General features: G+C 62.9%; 1 protein-coding gene across 1 annotated transcript; it reads right to left on the reverse strand.

Moving 5' to 3' along the window:
* Window positions 1-33: 33 nt before the first annotated feature.
* Window positions 34-22262, reverse strand: GNA11 (G protein subunit alpha 11). Its single transcript, XM_012769346.3, has 7 exons — window positions 22077-22262; window positions 8183-8367; window positions 5612-5766; window positions 3660-3788; window positions 1601-1730; window positions 1035-1188; window positions 34-343 (listed from the first exon to the last, which is right to left on the reverse strand). The coding sequence occupies exons 1-7, from the start codon at window positions 22210-22212 to the stop codon at window positions 153-155; spliced, it is 1080 nt and encodes a 359-aa protein (XP_012624800.1). The 5' UTR covers window positions 22213-22262; the 3' UTR covers window positions 34-152.

Below are 22262 nucleotides of genomic sequence, written 5' to 3' on the forward strand. Positions count from 1 at the left end.
AGGTGTGTAGAAAGAAAGACGAACGTCCCCTGATGCTGTGAAATAAAAACCAGTTGTTAAAAATATGAAAAAAAAACAACAAGGAAACCCAGAAAGCACCTCCCGCGGGCAGAGCCCGGCCGGGCGGCGCGGGGCGCGGGCAGAGCCGCCGGTCACACCAGGTTGTACTCCTTCAAGTTCAGCTGCAGGATGGTGTCCTTCACGGCCGCGAACACGAAGCGGATGTTCTCCGTGTCGGTGGCGCAGGTGAAGTGGGAGTAGATGATCTTGTCGCTGTCGGGGTTCAGGTCCACGAACATCTTCAGGATGAACTCGCGCGCGGCCTGCGCGTCCCGCTGGGGCCCTGGGGGCGGGAGGGCTGTGCTGAGCGAGGCTGCGGCCACCCGGCCGGCCCGCGCCTACTGGGGCCCCTGCCGCGGGCACACCGCTCAACACGGGCCACTGGCCACGAGGACACCCTGCCCCGGTGAGCTGCGGTCTCCTGCGTGGCCGCTGGACCACAGCCCCGCCTGGCCTCCACCCGGCCCCCAGCCTCGCCCGCCCCACGGTGCCGCCAGGACCAGCCTGTTGCTGGGGCTGCCGCCTCCTTCCCCGTCCCCACAGCCGCCCCCATAACTACGGGCCCAGCACGGTGCTGCTCCCCACTCGCCACCCGCCTGCCCCTCTACCGCGCCTGGACACAGGCTCCCAGCAGCGGCACCCCGAAAGGTGACACTGCGACTCCAAGGATCAGCTCAGAGGAGCGCTGGGCCCTGGGCTGACGTGGACACAGAAGCAGCGCTCAGTGGTGACACTGCTAACACACCCACACGGGTAAGGGCCAGGTGACACCCGCCCCTGGCCAGGTCCCCAGACGCAGAGGGGTTCCCGCGTGTGGAGACCCCACGGCTTGGCCCTGCCCTGGCACGGCTCCGTGCGGCGTGGGGGCCACAGGAGAACAAGCCCGAGCTCTGGTTCCAGGTGCCCGGCGCGGACAGGGCGAGGCAGGGTGCCCTCCCGTGGGAGCCCCCGACCCCGCGTGGAGCGCCCCGCACCGTCGAACTCGGGGAAGTAGTCCACCAGGTGCGAGTGGAGGATCTTGTCCTCCAGTAGGTCCTTCTTGTTGAGGAAGAGGATGACAGAGGAGTTCTGGAACCAGGGGTAGGTGATGATGGTCCGGAACAGCGCCTTGCTCTCCTCCATGCGGTTCTGCGGACAGGCGGACGGCAGCCTCGCAGGGCGTCCCCAGCGCAGACACTGCACCCCTGCACCCTCAGCCCTCTACGCGCACCCTCCACCCCTGCACCCTCCACCTGTACCCTCTGCCCCTGCACCCTCCACCTGTACCCTCCACCCCTGTATCCCCCACCTGCACCTTCCACCCTCCACCTGCACCTTCTACCTACACCCTCTGCCCCTGCATCCTCCACCCCTGCACACTCCACCTGCACCTTCCACCCCTACACACTCCACCCTCCACCCCTGCACCTCTCCACTGGGGCCTATTGGGTGGGGAGGCCCTTGGCCCAGCCCAGCCTCAGCACATCCCTGGCACAGGGGCAGGACCCTGCAGAGGAAGGGCGGGCTCCCCAAGTTCACCCTGCTTGGGGGCAGAGCCCACCTCGTTGTCCGACTCCACGAGGACTTGGTCGTACTCGCTGAGGGCTACGAGAAACATGATGGACGTCACGTTCTCAAAGCAGTGGATCCATTTCCTCCGCTCCGACCTCTGCCCTCCAACATCCACCATCCTGAAAGCACAGACGCCACTGAGGATCGGCCATGGCGGCCAGCCCACAGCCCCGACTGCACCGCCAAGCCCTTCCCGCCAGCCACGGCTGGACGCCAGTGAGGGGCAGGAGGGCCCCGATCCATGAGGGCCAGGCAGGGATTCCCTCCGTGAGCGGCGGGCTCGGTCTCCCGGCCTCTCCAGCCCCTGCCAGGGAATCCTGAGACCACGGGCCCCGGGGAGTGGGCGTCAGTGGCAGCTGTGTAAGGGACAGAATCCTTGTGGATTCTAGGTGGTGACGAGAAGCAAGGACCTGGGAGGCCACCTGGGCCCCCCGTCCTGAGCCTGGAAGTCCCCCAGGGCAGAAGACCTCTCCCTCCGTGGGGTACGGGCACAGATGTCCGCCGCAGCACCGCCAACAAGAGGGAAAACCGGACACTGCAGGGTCGCTCCGTTCAGAGCCCCAGATGAATGGCAGGACCCGCAGGGCGGGGCCGGGACGGAACAGCGGCTGTAGCGAGCCAGCCCAGCCACACGCTCGGCGGGAAGAAAAGGCCGCAGCATTTCCTGTCCCGCAGGAGAAGCACCGAAAAGCAATGATCTCAAGTGCAAAAAAGCAGGGCGAGTGACAGGTTACAGGCTCAGAGGTGGTGCGTGGGGACGACAGGGTCACAGTGGGAGATTCCCTTCTCTCTACCTGTGAATCTCCTAAGTTTTCTACGATGAGGGAAGACGCTGTGTTCTTCTTGGAAGAACGCAAGGGTAGAAAGGGAGGCCGCCCCTAGGGCCCCGGCCCAGGACAGAAGCCCACGGGGCCCCACGCACAGAGCAGCAGGGCTGCCCGGGCCATGTGCGTGGCGCGACCCGCCCGGCTGGGATTTGCAGAGCAGAGTCCAGCAAGCACAGGTGGATGACAATGTGCCGGTGACTCTAAGGGACAGGGCAGTGACCAGCCAAGGCCGATGCCTGGATGCCGGGGCCACACCACAGCTGCAGCCACGCAGGGGACACAGCCTTCCCGGACCACAAGGCGTCCCCAGCACGCCACAGCCAGCACAGGGCTGAGACCCAGGCCCCCTGGGCCTCATCTCCACCAGAGGGACCAGGCTCCTCCTCTCCTGCACCCAAGCGATCGTGCCACCGTTTGATGCCTCTGGTTGCAGCCCTGGGCCACGAGCTCGGTCCTGTGGCCCTGCCCGCCCTCGCCTGGCTCAGGGGGACAGACGATGGTGGTAGTGGCATGGGGCCCATGGCATAGCTCTGCAACCAGCACAGAGGGGCCCGGAAAGACCTTGGGAAGGAGGTGACACACCAGCCTGGCTCAGGGAGGGGACGGGATATTCCTGACTGAGGACGCAGAAGGCCCAGGCTGAGGTGGTTTGAGGGGCACGCTGAGCCGTGAGCTGGAGTGGAGTGGGCCCCAAATCCGACACGCTGGTGTCCTTGTTTGGACACAACACACAGGCACACGGAAGAACACCCGTGAAGACGGAGGCAGAGGTCGGGCGATGCTTCCACAAGCCAAGGGACACCAAAGACGTTCCTTCCAGCCGCCACCAGAAGCTCGGAGAGGCCTGGGCCAGACCCTCCCTCACTGTCTGAACAGGACCCGGCCCTGCGCACCCCCGACCTACGGAACTGAGACACTAAGTGCCGTCGGCCACGCGTGCACGTGGCCTGGCACTCAGCAGCTGTGCACAGGCCATGACCCTGCGGCCGCGGACCCCGCAGCTGGGGCAGAGCCCACGCGGGCAGGGCTCTGAGCTCAGGGACGGCTCCCCGCGGGGGCCGAGGGCCAGGCTCCCAAGTCCCCACTGCTCCTTCCCCGCACGTGCCCGGCTGCCAGTCACTTACGAGTCTTATCTCCCACCCCGGGCCACAGCCCCCTGAAGACCAGTGAGCCTTCTGCCACCACCCCCGCCGGCCCCGGGTGCCAGGGGCGGGCACGCACCTGAAGATGATGTTCTCCAGGTCGAAAGGGTACTCGATGATGCCCGTGGTGGGCACGCGCACGCGCAGCACGTCCTGCTGGCTGGGCAGGTAGCCCGAGGTGGCGATGCGGTCCACGTCCGTCAGGTAGCTGCGACACAGCGGGCACGCTGTCAGGGACCCAGGCTGGGGGGGGGGGGGTCTGGAGCAGCCGGGGTGCTCAGAGCAAGACTGGGCCGGGGTCGGGTGGGGGCCGCCAACCTCTGTCCCGGGCTGGAGGGAGCGGGTTCGTTCCAGGGTCTAGGGGAACAGAGCCGACCCAGAACAAGAAAAGCTGCCGGGCTGTGGGTTCCAGCTGGTTTCTGAGACCTTGTGCTAGAGCTGCCCAAAGACGGACGGTCCCCAGCCCGGGGGTTCCACAGACAGGCCTGGCTGGATCGGAGGGGTGACTTTCTTTTATATAAACTTATTGAATACTATTTTAGAATTTTTTTTCTTTTCTTCTCTGAGACAGGGTCTCACTCTGTTGCCCAGGCTGGAGTACAGTGATGTCATCACAGCTCACTGCAGCCTCCAACTCCTTTATTTTTGAGACAGAGTCTCGCTTTGTTGCCCAGGTTAGAGTGAGTGCCGTGGCATCAGCCTAGCTCACGGCAACCTCACACTCCTGGGGCTCAAGTGATCCTCCTGCCTCAGCCTCTGAGTAGCTGGGACTACAGGCATGGGCCACCATGCCCGGCTAATTTTTTCTATATATATTAGTTGGTCAATTAATTTCTTTCTATTTATAATAGAGACGGGGTCTCACTCTTGCTCAGGCTGGTTTCGAACTCCTGACCTCGAGCAATCCTCCCGCCTCGGCCTCCCAGGGTGCTGGGACTACAGGCGTGAGCCCCAAGCCTGGCCAAGAGTAGTTTTAGATTTACAGAAAGTTACAAATACAGAGGCCGGGCACGGTGGCTCATGCCTGTAATCCTAGCTCTCTGGGAGGCCAAGGCGGGTGGATTGCTTGAGGTCAGGAGTTTGAAACCAACCTGAGCAAGAGCAAGACCCCGTCTCTACTATAAATAGAAAGAAATTAATTGGCCAACTAATATATAGAGAAAAAAATTAGCCGGGCATGGTGGCGCATGCCTGTAGTCCCAGCTACTCGGGAGGCTGAGGCAGGAGGATCACTCGAGCCCAGGAGTTTGAGGTTGCTGTGAGCTAGGCTGACGCCACGGCACTCACTCTAGCCTGGGCAACAAAGTGAGACTCTGTCTCAAAAAAAAAAAGAAAGTTACAAATACAGGAAGTCCCCACAGGCGCCGGTTTCCCGCTGCTCACATCTCACAAGGTCGTTGTACGTGCGCAGTAATGAAGCAGCATCTACACAGCGTGTTAACCGAGGCCCACACTTCATTTGGGCTTCCTTAGGCCCTATCCTGCCCCGGGGCCCATCCAGGATCCCACAGGACACTCAGCCATCGCGTCTCTTTGGGCCCCTCTGGGTCTGCCACAAGCTCCAGAGGAGGACAGAGGGAGGAGGGGCAGGAGGGGCAGGCTGGCCCTGTCCCTCCCATCAGACCAAGCAGGGAGAGCAGTGCGCAGCCTTGCCACTGGGACCTCAGCATGTAGTCGCGGCCCCAGTCACCCACTAAAGCACATGGTCACCCCTTATCCCAGGCCAGGATGTCAAGAGGACCCCGCTCAGTGGTGGGGACGTGGCCCTGGGGGACACGCAGCGGGCAGGACTGAGACAGGCTGGGGTGTGTCTGCCCCTCATCCTAGAGGACCATGGGTCTGGCCACCCGCCAGCCACAGGCTGGCTTCCAACAGCGGGGGTGGCTGGAGCGCAGGACAGGGAGGGGCGGCAGGGCAGGTGCATAGAGGCTGGAACGCCCCGTCACGGGCACCTGCTCCGTCCCGAGACGGCCGGGGCCTCCTCCACAGGCGGGAGGGCAGCGGGGCCGCCCGCGCCCCGGCGGTACTCACTACTTGGCGGAGTCCGAGAGCTGGTACTCCCGCCGCCGGTCGTAGCACTCCTGGATGCCGGGGTCGTTCCACAGGGTCTTGATGGCGTTGACATACTGGTGCTCAAACGTCGTCACCTTCTCCACGTCCACCTCCCGGATCAGGAGCGCATTGGCCTGCGAGGGTGGGAGGAAGAGGCCGCGAGCTCGCCGGGGCTGGCCAGGCGGGGCTGCCCCCCACACCCAGGCCCGCGGCCAGGTCTCGCCCGAGCGGGCACGTGCCGACCGTGCGGTTGGAGTCCCCGGCTCCCGCTCGCAGTGAACGCGTGTCAGAAAGGCCAAGGCCGAATGCTAGGGACAGTTCCTCCAGACAAGTCCCCAAAGCATAATCTGCCAGCGAAGCAGCTCCATGAGGGCAGCTTCTCATTCTACTTCCCGAATTTGGGGACCAAGGGATTGGCAACCGCCACCGGCATGAACAAGCGTGCTTCTCAGAGACGGAAGGAAGGATGACCCAGCAGAGGGGACCACGGCCCCAGCCCTGACAGCAGAACAGAGGGTGGCAGCGCCAGGCGTGGGCTGCACCTGCCGCGGGCACAGACAGCGGGAGGCGGGCAGCAGACTCCGCGCCGCAGCACTGCCACCTGGGGGCCCCGCCACAACCAGTGGCCAGACCATGTGACCCCAGGGCTTGTTTCCTGCCCAGGACAGCTTCGCTCTTCTGTCCGACCATTACGTATTAAGTGCCGTTAAGGGCAGGCGCTGCACTCGGCACCCAGGACGTGAGTGGCCCCGAGCCAGCAGTGCCCGGCACACATGATGCCCCACGGGCGAGGGGGCCGGACCTCACACCGCCCTGGGCAGCGGGGACATCAGAGCCCAGGTTTGCAGATGAGGCCGGGACACTGAGGCCCAGCCACCGTCTGCCGTCACAAAGGAAGAAGGACAACCCGGCAGACAGGCACACACACGTGCACACGCACACCTGGGGCAGACACCGGGGAGACGGTGGCTCCTCCTCTGCCACACCGAGTCCCGTCCTCAAGGCACTCGGGCTGACGCCGCTGGCTGCAGCTTGGCTGGGGATCGGGGAGGGGACAAGCGAGTCCCGGCCTGCGTCTCCTGGCCTCCCAGGCCGCAGAGCGCTCAAGCACCCCTCCTGAGCACTGCTCTTGCCCTGACGCCCCTGGCCTGCAGTCTGGGCAGGGACAGGCACCTGGGGGACTTGGGCACAAGATGCCATTCCCAGAAAATCCCACGGAGTGGATACTCCCAGATGAGCCTTTCGGGCCACAGGGACTGTCTCAGCCACACAGCTGTGCCCTTTCAGCACTACCACAGACAACGTGCCAACGAGTGGGCACGTGCCAGCGAAACTTCACTGAGGTTTGCAGGCCCCAGTTCCAGACGCTGATGACACCGGGGCCAAACAGGAACCCGGGCTCCCAGAGAGGTGGCAGCGGGAGAGCAGGGCGGGCAGCAAGCCGGGGCCCAGCGGGCAGGAGGCCACACGGCCACACGCCCGGGCCGCCAGCTCAACGCCAGGCTGGTGGGGCTGAGGATCAGGCTGGGGCGAGGGCGGAGGGCCCCAAAACAGAGACACGTCAGAATCCGGCTGGCTGACCTCGAGCCCTGAAGGAAATGGATTAATTTGAACCATATTTGGATACAGAGTTCCAGGCCGAATCTCCGAGGTTGAGAGTTATAAGCCCCTGAAAACAGATCTCCTAAAGCTAAGGGCACAGTCCCTTGGCCGCAAGGACCGAGGGAGGCCACCCACGGGTGCTGACGGGGCATGGCCGGCACATCTCAGAAGGGCAGAGCCCAGCAACCCCACTCCCAGGCGCACCCGAGGGAGACGGACACATGTCCACATGGACATGTGTGCGCGACAGTCACAGCAGCTCTGGCCCTGGCAGCTGAAGAGTGGCATCATCCCAGCGTCCACCAGCAGGAGAGTGGACACGCACAACCTGGACCTTCCACACGGGGAGTGTCACTCAGCCATGAACAGAACGGGGCTCTGACACAGGCCACGGTGTGGAGGGACCTTGAGGACACTGTGCTCAGTGAGAGACGCCAGACACCGAAGGACACACAGTGTGAAATGTGAAACGTCCAAAACAGGCAGAGCCACAGAGACGGAACGTGGTTGTCAAGGGCTGGGGAGGAAATGGTGAGTGACTGCTGATGGGAACAGGGCTTCTTTTTGGGATAATGGAATGTTCTAGAATTAGTGGTGATGGCTGCACAACCGCGAGTATATTGAAACCCGCTGAATCACGCACTTTAAAAGGGTGAACTGCGTGGAATGAAGGATACCTCGGTGAGGTGTCGTGAGAAACGCAGAAGGGGAAGCACCAACCCGCGGTCACTGTGAGGGCCGGCGCGGGGTACGCAGCGCCTGGCGGGGTGCGGGGGGACACAGGAGCTCACTCCCGAGGGTGGCCTCAGTGTCCCCCGCTGCCAAACGGGGTCTCCCACACTAGGAAAGGGAGGCCGCGGGACCCCGCTCACAGGGCCCAGCACAGACCTGCCTGGCACCGGGGAGGAGGCGGTGGCTACCTGCAGGCCCACGGCGGGCGCGGCTCACCTTGTTCTGCTCGTACTTGTACAGGATCTTCAGCGTCTCCATGGCGCGGATCATGGCCTGCATGGCGGTGAAGATGTTCTGGTAGACCAGCTTGGTGAAGCCCCGCTTGTCCTCCTCCGAGTAGCCGGCGCCGTGGATGATGCGCATCTGCTTGATGAACGTGCTCTTGCCGCTCTCGCCTGTGCCTGGCGGACGGGGGGGGGGGGGGGGGGGCAGTGAGGGCGCGGCCGGGAGCCTCGGAACCCTCCCCAGGGCCCGAGCGCTGCCACGCCGCCCAGGGGCCTGCTGCCATCCCTGTCCCGTACCCGCCCTCCAGCCCGGACCCCGGCCGTGCGGGTGGGCCCTTCTGACCCGAGCCCCGTTGGTCCCCACGAGAAGTTTCCTGGGGCCCGAGAGTTTGGCATTTACATCCGAGCCCACGTGGTGCCACTGCCTGGAACGTGCAGCCCCGCCCAATGCCACCCCACTTTGCCACTAACGCCCAGGAGGGCCGGGGCCTGAGGAGGCAGTGGGCGCTGAGATGCGCCCTCCCAGCACGAACGTGCCAGGTCCCCACCCTCCCGCTCCCGAGCCCTGCGCTGTGGCCCGCATCCACGCCAGCCCCGCCACTGGCGCCACGCGCTCTCCCTCTCTACCCTGCCGCTGTGGCCTGGGGTCACCCAGGACCACCGCACACACCGCGGTGGCCCCGAGTACGGCCCTGAACCACCTGCGTCTCCGTTTCTTCCTACACAAGCCTGAGGGTGACACGGCCACCTCAAGGGGCTTTCCTTGTGTCTGTTGTCACCTTGCTAATGCCACTACCCCCTCAGAGACGGAGGCTCTTGCTGCCTCAGAAGAACAGAAGGGTGAGCAAGTCAGGTTGGAGAAACCACCAGAAAAGGGGCCCACACAGCCAGCTGTCCCCTCACCCCGGCCCTACACGAGCCCCCCACACATTCTGGGTGACCCGGGGACCTCACTCCAGACCCATCCTGCTTCCCCCCACCGCCCAGTCACCTGCCAGCAGCGAGCCCGTCCGCACCCCTTCCTTTAGCCACATGCTCGGACGCCACGTGGTGGTCTCCCAACGTGTACTTAAGTCTCTGACGCTCTTCCCTTCCTCATCCTCTCCCCTTGAGCCCGGGCTGAACTGAGTGACCTGCTTCCAAGGACTAGAATATGATGGCAGTGACACTGTGTCACCTCCAAGACAACCATGTTACCCCAAAAATAAGACCTACCCATAAAATAAGCCCTAGCAGGATTTCTAAGTATTTGCGTGATATAAGCCCTACCCCAAAAATAAGACCTAGTGATGTGCGTGGCTGCGCAGCGTATCTGCACAACCCGTGCATTTCGTCACAGAGGGGTAAAGATGACGAGCAGCCCTTCTCATCTGCCCCATGAGAGCTCTATTGCTCGACATGAGAGATTGGGGCCAATGGTTCTAAAGGAAATAGAGTCACAAGAAATTCAGGATGGAATTTGGGGTTTGGAGAGTTATGATGATGTTCCAAAAGAAGACGACTTAAGTATATTTGAATAAATGTAGATTGTTGCACCGTACTTAAAAAAAATAACACATTGGCCGGGCGCGGTGGCTCACACCTGTAATCCTAAGCACTCTGGGAGGCTGAGGCGGGCAGATTGCTCGAGGTCAGGAGTTCAAAACCAGCCTGAGCAAGAGCGAGACCCCGTCTCTATTATAAATAGAGAGAAATTAATTGGCCAACTAATATATATAGAAAAAATTAGCCAGGCATGGTGGCGCATGCCTGTAGTCCCAGCTACTCGGGAGGCTGAGGCAGCAGGATTGCTTGAGCCCAGGAGTTTGAGGTTGCTGTGAGCTAGGCTGATGCCACGGCACTCACTCTAGCCTGGGCAACAAAGCAAGACACTATCTCAAAAAAATAAATAAATAAATAAATAAAATAAAATAAATAAAATAATGAAATAAAATAAAATAAAATAATACATCCCCTGAAAATAAGCCGTAGGGGGTGTCTTCTTGAGGAAAATAAATATAAGACCTTGTCTAATTTTCGGGGAAACACATTAGGTCATAATGGCACCACAGCTTCCTCCTGGCTCTCTGGGATCCCTTGCACTGAGCCAGCTGGCAGCCATGATGGGAGGAAGCTTGAGCAGCTGCGTGGAAAGACCTGTGTGGAAAGGGACTGAGGCTCCCACCTCCGGTCACAGGAGCACCCAGGTGGGAAGCGGCTCCTCCAGCCCCAACCAAACCTTCAGATGAAGCAGCACTCATAGTTCTTTTTTTTTTTTTTTTTTAGTTTCTTTTTTATTTTTAATTTTTTTGAGACAGTCTTGCTCTGCTGCCCAGACTAGAGTGCAGACTTGTCATCATAGCTCACTGTAGCCTCCAACTCCTGGGCTTCACGATCTTCCTACCCCAGCCTCCCAAATATCTGGGAGTACAGGTGTGTGCCATGGCACCCTGCTTTCACTACAACCTCTGACACCCAAATCCAGGACCACTCAGCAAAGTCGTCCCAGACTCCTGACCCTCAAAAACTACACAAAATAATAAGGGCCTGTTATCTTAAGTTCCTAAGTTCTGGGGTGACCTCACTATACAGCAATAGATAACATCTGACCTCTAAGAAGAGCTGCCTCAACTCCCCACCTGTCAGGCCCCTGCCGTCTGCGAACTAAAGCCCCAAGGCCCCCGCGCCCCCAGACCACGTCTCCAGGCTCCCGCCACTGCGTTCTGCTTCTGATCTGCCTGAGCCTCGCCCTCAGGGTGGGACACCGTCCCAACCACAGCCACATGAAGGCACCCACGTGCCCGAGTCCAGCTCAGTTCCCCGCACGGCCTCCGCTCCAGCGAGCCCCCCAGCCCCAGCACAAGCCCTCCTTCCTGCACTCTCTGGAACCCCCCTTGCTGCCTGCCACAGATGCCTGGCGCGGGGCCCCGGCAGCCTGGAGACCCGTCCTGCGTGCCCCATGGCAGCCACGCGCACCCTGCCTTCAGGAGGCACTTGATGAAGCTCCGTAGCTGAGCCCTGCGTGCCCTCAGGGGACGCCTGTGTCACTGAACACCACACACATCACACATTGGGAGCCCTGGCAGCAGCAACCTCTCCTAGTGCTTTCTTCACCCACCTCAAAGCCTTCATGGAATCAACACAACATGACTTCCATGCTGTCCTCGGGTAGTAACCAGCCCCCACCCGCACCGTCCTCCTCAACTCATCTCGCCCACAAAATCTGCGAGAGGCCAAGCCCACCCGATGCCAGGGCAGGCGAGTGGTGCACCTGTGGTGCACCTTCTCCCGAGTGACCCCCGTCCCCTCTTCCCTCACCGCGCTCTGCGGAGCCACGCAGCACGGAGGAGTCTCGACTCCAGACCAGGGGTCCTCAGCGCCACTGACAGTGGGGCGGGATCGGGAACCCTGGGCCCACAAGGCGCTCAGCAGTGTCCCTCCCTCCACCCAATCCATGCCACAAGCATCCCGTTGTGACGACAATAAATGTCCCTAGATGTTGCCCAGTGTCCCCTGCAGTGGCAGAATCACCCCTGGGGAAGGCATCACCTTGAACAAAATGCTATTAAGAGGCGGCTGGTCTGCGCGGGAGGCCGTCCCACCCGGACACAGCACACAGGCGCGGGGCCTGCAGGTCGGCAGGAAGCAGGGATGGGCCCTGCTGGGGCCAGAGGGTGCCCCCTTGGTAACTGTGCACCAGAGCACGAGGTCCCTTGGGCTGGCTGCAAACGCCTAAGTCATAAAACATAAAAGCCAGGCTAGCAGCCTCACAGGACGCTGGGAGGATGGAGACGGCCATAAAGGAATCTAAAAGCCACAGATCACTGCCCAGACAAGAACGGAGCTGGCCTGGTCCTGCTGTTTGGGCTTTTTTCAATGAAGGGAAAAATGAAAACCACAGCCCTGACTCAGCAAGGCCCCCACGCGCTCATGCGCACACATGCATGCACATGTGCACACCCATGCATACATGTGCACACTTGGCACAGACATACGTTCACATGCATCTGCATTTTGCACACACATGCATATATGCAGGCACGTGTGGACATGCGCGCACACACATGCACACGGGAACACAACCAGCCACGCACAGCCATGCAGCTGCAAGTCAACACGTGCACCACCCCAGCTGTGTGGAAGCCAGCGTGTCCCGTGTACCCTGGGTGACTAAGCAAGGAGCACGACCCAAGGCCAAGAGAGGCTGTAGTGGGAGGCAGGAGGCCAGCAGGAACCCTTGGCCACTGGAAGGACAGCCAAGCCCAGCTGGCCCTGGGCTTCCAGCCACCCCGAGGCTCTGGGTGGCACCCGAGCCCAGCAACGGGACCCAGGTGTGTTTTCTCAGATGCGTTGTTGGCCCAGCCTTCCTTGCAAGTCGCCCCGTCTCTGGGAGCCAGCTCAGCTGCTGCCACATCTTGCCACATGGCACCATAGGGCTGGGACAGCAGCAGTCCCCACACACCACAGCTAAGGTCTCCGGGTGCCTGGGTCCTGCCCAGGACCTCGTGTCCCATCCTGGGGCCTGATGGCCCGGGTCCTGGTCAGCGGAGGCCTCACTGCTGCCTCTGGCCTCCGTGTCTCCGCCTGGCCCGGCCACAGCCACGCTGTCCCTAAAAGACACCTCACCTCCCAAATCCTCACCAGCTGCCAGCCCTCACAGCAACTCGCAAGACACCCGCGATGTGGCCTCACTCGGGACTGTCCACGACATCGTGCCCACACCCCTGCCCAGCACACCCCAGGGCCCAGGCCGCCCTGGACCCACGAGTCCTCAAACACCCTCGTCACCCACACCTGCACAGGGAGGGCGCAGCAGCACCGTCACACCAGACAAAGGCAGAGGCAGCCAGAGGCCGTCCCACAGCCGGACAGCCACACACACGGCCACGGCGTCACCACGGAACCTGCCCGGCAGTGCAGGCGGGGGCGCTGACTTGTGCATCGCCACGACCTATCAGCTGGGACCGTCCTGACCGGGTACACCAAAGGGCTCCGTGCCTGGGGGCTCCGCCATGAGCACTCCCGAATGACTGCTGTCCCCCATGAGGGTTTCTCACGCTGAAACCCTGCCCCCACGGCAGTGGCCTCAGGACGGGGGTCTCTGGGGAGATGCTACGGTCAGGCCAGACCCCTCTCGAAAGGCTCCCTGCCCCTGTCCCACGGGAGCAGCTGAGAGCCGCGCTGTGGAGGAACCAGAAAGCGACCCTCACCGACGCGGAGCCGCAGCCCTGGTCGGGACTTGCGGCCTCCGGCGCTGCTCACGAGCCACCGCTGCACTTCTGTCCCAGCCGCCCACGCTGACGACGTTTGGAAATAGAGGGCAGACTGGCGGTGACAGGGTCAGGGACAGGCTGGGCACGGAGCAGCCTCCCTGCCTCGCCCGTGGTGGTGGCCGCACGCACCCGTGCAGGTGGGAAGACCGCGCAGAGCCTCCCCGGGAACCGGGAACTGTGCCCAGCTCCGGGTCCAGCGGAGACACGTAGTCCACTCCGCGGTGTCCTGCCTCCCGCAGCTGCTGGCTGGGGCGTGATAAGCTCAGCCCTTGGGGAGCCATGGTCGCGTGCACGCTCGGCTCCACGTTAAATAGAAACTGCCCCCACCGGCCTCCCCGCCCCAGCCACCCCGCCCCAGCCGTGGGGACTCGGCCGCAGAGCGCAGATGCCCGGTGTCAGGAAGCGCCCAGCACTCACACGGTGCGGTCTCTTCTCCAAGACAACACCTTGCCGTCTCCGCTGCGGGGTGTGGCGCTCCCCACACGTCTACGCGCTGCCACATGAGTGCAAGACCCTGACTGCCCCACACGCCACGGCCCTAGGCCCTGGCCAGGCTCGGCACACAGAAGACACCGCAAAAACATTTTCTGAGCGGACCGGATGCCGGCTCCCTCTTGAGCCCTGCGTCCCCTGTGTCCGCCAGGCCCGCCTGCCTCTGTCACCAGACCCAGCTCCTCTGAGAACAGGGCCCACGGCTGCTACCCCTGGGCAGCCCAGGTCTCAGGGAGGTCTCTGCACAACCACAAGCAAGGTGCCTGACCCCCCAAGACCACTGTGCTCACTGCAGGGCCTGGCAGGTCCAGGGGACACGGGACGGGTGGGCTGGCGCCTGTAGGGCGAGTCTGATCGCTGCTCCTGCAGACGGGCTAACTCCCAGGGAAGGGAAACGGAAGCCCCACTGAGAATGAGAAAACCACTGGCCCCGTCTCAACCAGTGGCCGAGATCTAGGAAGGCCACCTGGGAGGAATCCGTCTGTGCCCAGCTCCTGGCAAATGTCCCTGAAATGTGGGACAGGAAAAGGGAAGGAAAGGGACAAGGCCTGGAGCAGGGACGAGCGGGGCTTGTCTGACACCGTTCAGAGACACGAGGTGCTGATGGCCTTGGAGGCAGAGTAGGGACAAGACCTGAGACCAGAACGTGAGTCGGGACCCAGAAGCTCAGGGCTCCAGGCCGCGCCCTGGCCGCGGTGCCCGAGACTGAGATGTGGGTCAGGGACTGCCTAGGCCCGAGGGGAGGCCGAGGTGGGAGCACACGCCGGGAGCACGGCCAGAGCCGCTCGCCCCACCCATGGGACTCTGCTACCGCTCCTCGGCAACAGTGAGAAGGCGGCTGGCGGCAGGCGGCACGCACGCAGGTGTGCACGTGCTCTCAGCTCCTGGAAGCACAGCCTGGAGACACCACGCGGACCCCGCTCTGTGCCAACAGGCGCGAGACCCGAGGCAGGCAGGGGAGGGGAGGGAGGCGAACCTCCTGTGGCTGCAGACAGAGGGTGAGGCTCACACCAGCCCCGGGAGGTAAATAGCACAGCGCCTGCTTGACTGGTAGGGAAACCGAGGCACAGAAAGGTCAAGCAGCCTCATGAGTCACACAGTGGCTAACTGCTGCGCCTGAACAGACTTGGGGCTCCAGGCATCACAGGCTGTTCCGCCAGCCCGGGACGCCCGCGTGCCCTGCTCCCCACGCAGGCAGCGGGGACACGCGCTTCTCAGCCGGCGCCAGCCGCCAAGTGCACCCGTGGGCGCCCCAACTGCTGAGGCACAAGAAAGAGCCCTGGGACTCACTGCTGGTGAGGGCTGTGACAGCCAGGGACAGAGATAAGACGGCCTCTGGACTTAGCACCATAATCTTATCTCCAAGCTGGTGGCAAAGTCGCTGCGGGGCAGGGCCTACCGCCCTGGGTGCCTGGAAGGTACAGAGACTAACCCCTCTCAGCAGCCACCGGGCCAGGCTGCCTCGTCAGATCTGAGGTCTCTATACAGACTGACCCAAGGTGGGAGTGGCTGTCCCCACCGGATCAGGTTGGCGTCATTCATGTTTTTCAAGCCTTTGTCCCCACACGCTGGGGTCTTGCCACAGCCCTCTCTGAAGCGAGCCCCAGAGAGCTGGGCAGACACCACCGTCTAACCCAGCCATGCGCGTGTGGGCGTCCACCTGAGGGACAGCGAAGGGCCTGCCTGCCAGCTCAATGACTGTCACCCACAAGGCTGGCTCTGCCGCCCAACGGGACCCAGGCCGGAGCTGAGCAGTGCAGAGGGAGGAAGGGCTGGTCGCACAAGGCCATGCACCCCACGGTGTTCACCCAGCTCCACGGCACGGGGCCACGCCAGGCCCAGGGGTTAGGAAAGGGACAGAACAGCCAGAACAGTCTTCCGGAGACCCCACAGGACGGGGAAGTCCCATCAGGGGCCAAGAGGTCCACCGCCTGCCAGTGTGGACACCATTAGCAGCGACAAAGTGCTTTCACCTCCGTCACACCCCCCGTGACCCTTGCCAAGTCCTAAAAAGTCACAGCCATTTGCACATGACAGAAGGGAAACCGCAGGTGGGAAGCAGGCGGCACGCGGGGCACCAGCCCTGGAGTCTCCTGCAGACACCTGCCTCTGGCACCTGCCAGCCCGGCGCCTTCTGAGCCCGGGGTCCCTATGTAGACGCCACAGAGGGGGCACCCCCCAGGGTTGTTCCGGAAGCCGTTCGAGGAGGCACACGAGGGAGCCCACAGGAAGAGCGGCGGGGACAAAGCAGCTTCCTCTGCTCGCGCCGTGGGGGAGGGGATCACTCCCATTTGACAGATGAGGAAACTGAGGCTTAGAGAGACGCAAAAACCTGCACAGTCTCACTCCAGAGCACGTGCCCCACGCCCACGCTGGCCGGCACGAGCAATCTGGGTTGCAGGAGGGACCTGGAAGGAGCAAGCCACCATCCCCGGGGCCCCATCTGCCCACAGAAACAGAGCCCCCTGAGCAGCGAGCCCTAGTGTTTGCTGGCGAGGTCACTCCCCTCACTGTCCTGGGTGGCCTTACTTCAAGTAGCCAATGATAGTCACTCAACAAGCACCTCTGAGACCTGCAGGGCTAGGTGCCACATGCAGTGGGGCAGGGGACAGAGGACACAAAGCTGACCGGTAGTCACTAGACAGGTAGGGGGCTCATGAGAGACACGGGTCAGCAGTCCTCAACTGGGGCAGCTCTGTCTCCAGGGAACACCAGGCGATGTCTGAGGACATCTGTGGTCGTCACACTGGGGGAGCTCCTGGCATGGGTGGGGGAGGCAGGGAAGCTGCTCAGCACCTGCAGTGCCCAGGACGCCCCTCCCCAAACATCCAGGGCACAGAGCCCGGGAAACCTACCCAAGGCACCCAGCAAGCGACCCCAGCCCCCAGGGAGGGACTCTGCAGGGAGCGGGTTCTCAAGAAGCACCGGGTGCCACATGAGGCTGGACGTGGACCACGGCTGGGTTCTCGACCCCGCTGCCCCGAGGACACTGAAGCACAGACCTGAAGTCTGGCAGCTACAAGTGGCAGCGGTGGGCTCTGAACCTGTCTCCCCGGCCCACACGCCTGGCCCCGACACCACAATGATCCCAGGCCCTGGGGACACTCCGTCTGCTGCGCTTGGGCACCTGGTGGCCATGTGGGGAGCTGGACCAGAGGCCACCAGCATCAGAGAAGCCAGTCACAGGAGTCTTCTGGCCCAGGGGCAGGGGACAGTGGGGGTTGCAGGAGACACCATGGGGGGGCGTGGCCAGGCCCAGGTGACCAGCCCAGGTCTGCATCCAGGCGGCCAGTTCCAGACAGCCCAGCAAGCCGCCAGGTGCGGGACGCAGGACAGACCCAGTGACTGGCGGGAGGCTCCCAGGGCAAAGGCAGGGCTGGGGCAAAAGCCACACGCATTTGGAGGCGGCTGCATAAACACCCCCAGTCTGTGAGCAGCCCGGTGTCTGCCGAGCGACAAACTCTCGTGTGCGCCCTGCCCAACCACGCCCACGCCCTCGGTCACCCTGGCCAGCAGGCCACCCAGGCCCACTGTCCTCGATTCACAGCTGGGAAACAACTGCCCTGCAGGGAAGCGACAAGCAGGCCCCAAAGCCACCTCCCACTTCACCAAGGTCTGTCTTGGCCCGGGGCTGGGACATCCCACTGAGTGTCCTCATCCCAGAAGAAGAAGGGCTCCACCTCAAAAATCAGAAAGTGAAACCTGTTGTGGTTACATGTTGGCGGGGAAGCCCTGCCCCTCACCACAGCGCCAGCAGGGCCGGCAGGAGGCTCGGGGAGGACAAGTCCCCAAGGACTTCAGAGCCCGTGGAGACGCGGCCCCAGGACGGCCCGGCGGTGGCGAGAAGGGAAACCCAACTGCACCTGACTCCACTGTCACGGCACAAACTGCCTTTTTCCCGGGAATCAGTTCAGGTGCTGGGCCCTGCAGGCGGCGCGGCGCAGGGGAGGTGTATCCCTGCACCCTCCTGGGCAGACAAGGAAACTGAGGCCCCAGAGCAATGCTGCACGCCTGCCAACGGATGTCTGCGCCCTGAGAAAGCAGGCCCCTCGGCGAAATGCATTAATGACAATTAATAAAGTGGAAACGTAACAACACGTCCCGGGCTGAGCCTCTGCGTCTCCCCAGCACGGACTCCAGCCCAGGGAATCAAGGTTGGACGAGGCCATCCAAGGACGCTTTCTGCTCCCACAGTCTTCTGGGACTCGGCACAGCCACCCTGCCAGGCGCCAGAGGCCACACTCCGCGCCGGCCGGCGCTGGGAGGCACGCCCAGCCCTTCCCGTGGGGCCACCACACCCCACGCCGGATCCCAGCCTGTCACTGCCCTGTGGGGCTGGCGCAGGCCGGACAGGAAGCCTCCGGAACCAACCAGCCTGCTTTATTTAGAAAGCCCAGAGCCACTCCGGCTCGGCCTGCTAGCAAGCCCGGGCTCTGGCAGCGGGCGTTCCCACGGAGCCCTCCACTTCCCGGTCCCACACCCGCGTGCAGAGCGCCGAGGGGCCTCCCCGGGGGACTCCTGCCCAGACAGAGCCGTCGCAGCCATGGGCAGCACCAGGAAGGCGGGGGGCCGGCGGCCTGCCGGGAACCGGCTCCGAGAGCTCCTAGCTGGGCCAGTCGCCCCACGGGGTCCTCCCAGGGAGAGCTCTCAACGCCCAGGGAGGACCCCAGGAAGGTGGCAGCAACATGCCCTGCTCGGAGGCTGGAACAGCATGTGCGCTAAACACACGGGACATGCTCATCACTCCCAGTCCTATCGACAGCTGTCACTACCATCGACAGAAATGCCAATAAGGACAAGCCTGGAGTAACAGCGACTGAAACTGAACACGTGGGCACACGTACACTGAGCGCTGAATTCTCACACGCACGGCCCTGACCGTCCAAACAAAAATATTCACTCTATGAGCACTCAAGAAAATTTCTGGCAAAATAATTCCACGGCCTGCCCACCAGCTCTGCTGTGAGCCTGCTGCATCGCATGTGGCCACAGAGCAAGGATTTTCGCAGGTGGCAATGTGCCTGCAGGGGACGCTGGGTGATATCTGGGGACATTTGTGGTTGTCACACTGGGGGGGCGTGTTCTCCCTGCACGCGGTGGGTGGAGGCAGGGACGCTGCTCAGCACCCTGCAGAGCCCAGGCTGCCCCAACCCAGAGGATAAAAGCAAACTTCCACACAGAGCCACGGAGGTAGCACGGAGCCAGGGGACCGAGGGCAGCTCTGGGACTTCTTTGCGGCCACTCCCCGCACCCCTCGAAGGAGGCACCTAAAGTCCCCGCCAGGCTGACCAACCTCACAGGTCTGCACGTGCAGCCCGAGGGAGACAGCACAGACATGACCGAGCGGACAAGACATTTTCCCACAACGTGTCCCACCTGGTTCCCCAGACTGGAGGAAAGATGCCAGAAACGCCCACAGAAACGAGACCCTGCCATGATGCCCCAGATGCCCAGCGGGGTGACAGCAGGCCCCACCTTCACGACTCTGCACGGGAGCCGTGGCGAGCTGGAGGGTTGGAGCCCCCACTGCTAAGGGGCAGGGGAGGAAGGAACTCCGGAGAAAAGCGAACCCCAGCTCGCCTGGCCCCGCTGCACAGGGGACAGACATGGTGGCCTCCACTCAGAGGTACCCAAATACCCCATCCGCGGCAGGCACCTTAACCACCTGCTGCAGCCCAGCCGCGGCTCCCCGGCCAGCATCTTGGTCCCACCCTCAATCTGCTCCCCGCAAAACTTGGACAGTCGCATGCTCGGGCTGGCTCACTGGGCAAACGGAATGAGTCCTACAAGCAGGTGGCAGCTGGGCAGAGGTCCCCTCCCCTGCACCCTGGGACCCCAGCCCTGGACTCCCAGCAAGGGCTCCTCCACCTGGGATACCAGGTTGCTCAGATGGGAGGTTTTCTGAGGGTCTGCTGCATGGCAATCCCACAGGGTCCCCTGGCTGAACACCTCAGGGTTCAGGACACAGCGCCTCCTCTGTGAAGCCCTCCCAACCCAGGGCAGGTCCCTGGTCCTCTGCGCTGCGTTTAAGCCTGCTCTCCTCAGGCGTTATAGGCTTAGGCCTTGGCCCTGACCCGCCATGCTTGAACGTCACAACTTCCCGAGACAGGTGCATGACCCCCATTTTACAGGTGGGGGGCGGGGGGGGGGTTGACTTCTAGGGTCACACCGTGGGGGAGGGGTGGGACTGCAGACACAAGTACTGCTGCGGCCAACACCACCTGGCCACAGGTGGGCACCAGACAAAGGCTTCCCAGATGGGCCATGTCACTTTCAGACCTGCTCCAAGCCATGGCTGCAGGTGCAGGAGCCCATCCCTGTGTCCTTGAAACCCATGTCACTCTCAAGTCCAAAGTGCAGGCAGGGAAGCCTGGGTTCCTCAGGAAAGGTGGCAGGGGGTCTAGAGGTCACAGAGCCACAGGGCAAGGCCATCTGGTAATATCCTTATAACACCACTACAAAATAAAGTCTACCACCCGCTGCAAAAGCCATCCAGGGCCACCCTGTCCTCCAAAGTACCACCACCTGGGCCCCACCGCCAAGTTTCCGCCGAACTTTGAGGTCACCACTCTGCCCACTTGCCTTTCCTGGAAAGATGGGCCGTTTTCAAGCCTTTGGGTAAATCAGAACACAAGTTTGGAAATAAAAGTCAGGAAGGCATTTCATCCCAGGGGCTTCTCTGACCCAGGGCATGGCAGGCTGCAGGAGGGTCACAAGCAGAGAGGCAACACGCTGCCCGCCACAACCTGCCACCTCCCAAGGGCCAACCAACACCAGCTCCTCCCCAGGTGCACCCCTCTGGAACAGCCCCTCATTTCCCACCTGGCCAGCAGCCCAGGAGCTGGGGAGGGGAGGGGCAGGGCAAGGGCTTCTGTTTTGTAAACGACTGCAGGGTCCTTATTTGGAGTGACAACACTCTGCAGACCAGCTCCCTGCAACAGGTGTGCCTTGGGAAGACTGAGGCTCACATGTTAACCTGCTTCGGGCCAGGCAGGAAGAGCCGGAACCTGGGGATAGACCCGATATTAAGGAAAGTGGCCCCGGGCAGGCTGAGGACTCAAGGCTCCCTCAGGCGTCAACCCCGCGTGGGCCTCCAGCTAAACAGAAAGGCCAGGGGAGGAAAGACTGTCTCTCCCACCGGGTGTGCTCCAGTGGAAAGGGAGGGGAGATGCAGGGATGGCCATGAAGGGAATGGGGGGTCAGCGGGGGACAGACGAATCTTTGGAGGGGAACTGGCTCTGCATGGAGGAAACAAGACTCCACCGGGCGGGACCGGGGAGGTGAGGGCTGAGTCCTGTGGATTACAGCGCAAAGGTCTGACCAAGCAGAGACACTACAGTAGGGGGAACACCTGGTGGGGTAAGATCAGAGAGCCTGCTCCTGTGCGGGCAGGCCCGTCTCTTGGGGAGGGACAGAGGGCAGATCCTGAAGTGTCTTGGGGGACCCAAAATAGACAGCAGAAATCGGGGCTGACCCTGGAGGCCGACATGGACAGCACAGGCAGGGGCTGACCCTGGAGGGTCCCAGAGGCCTGACCTGGGCAGTAGAGACAGAGACTGACCGCAGAGGGACCCTTGGGCCCAACATGGACAGCACAGGCAGGGCTGACCCCGCAGGGCCCTGCAGCACGGTGGGATGGACCCCCCAGCAGATAGAGGCGGACCCCACAAGACCCGGCAACACAAACAGGACTGACCCCACAGGACCCCGCAGCACAGGTGGGACCGACCCCGCAGGACCCCCAGGGCCCTGCAGCACAGGCAGGGCTGACCCCGCAGGACCCCCCAAGACCCTGCAGCACAGGCAGAGGCAGACCCCGCAGGACCCGGCAACACAAACAGGACTGACCCCACAGGACCCCGCAGGACCCCGCAGCACAGGTGGGACCGACCCCGCAGGACCCCCAGGGCCCTGCAGCACAGGCAGGGCTGACCCCGCAGGACCCCCCAAGACCCTGCAGCACAGGCAGAGGCAGACCCCGCAGGACCCGGCAACACGGACAGGGCGGACCCCGCAGTAGACCCCGCAGCACAAACAGGGCTGACCCCGCAGGACTCCGCAGCACAGACAGGGCTGACCCCGCAGCACCCCGCAGGACCCGGGCCCGGAGGGACGCGCGCCAGGCCCGGCGGCCGCACTCACCGAGCAGCAGCAGCTTGAGCTCGCGCCGCGCGTCGCGCTTGTCCCGCCGCAGCTGCTTCTCGATCTCGGCGTTGATGCGCTTGGATTCCTTCACCTCGTCGCTCAGGCAACACGCCATCATGGACTCCAGAGTCATCGTCCCGGCCGCGGCCGCCGCCGGCCGCCCCCGCCGCCGCCCCCCGGCCC

This window comes from Microcebus murinus, chromosome 27, assembly GCF_040939455.1.
Source record: "Microcebus murinus isolate Inina chromosome 27, M.murinus_Inina_mat1.0, whole genome shotgun sequence".
Taxonomy (NCBI): domain Eukaryota; kingdom Metazoa; phylum Chordata; class Mammalia; order Primates; family Cheirogaleidae; genus Microcebus; species Microcebus murinus.

What these genes read in the sequence shown, in the direction of transcription:
- GNA11 (XM_012769346.3), bottom strand. Translation starts at nt 22,212, where the DNA reads ATGACTCTGGAGTCCATGATGGCGTGTTGCCTGAGCGACGAGGTGAAG. An exon ending in CTGGAGAACATCATCTTCAG is followed by an intron (nt 1,731 to 3,659) that starts GTGCGTGCCCGC and finishes CTGTGCTTTCAG; the next exon opens with GATGGTGGATGTTGGAGGGC. An exon ending in TCGTGGAGTCGGACAACGAG is followed by an intron (nt 1,189 to 1,600) that starts GTGGGCTCTGCC and finishes GCCTGTCCGCAG; the next exon opens with AACCGCATGGAGGAGAGCAA.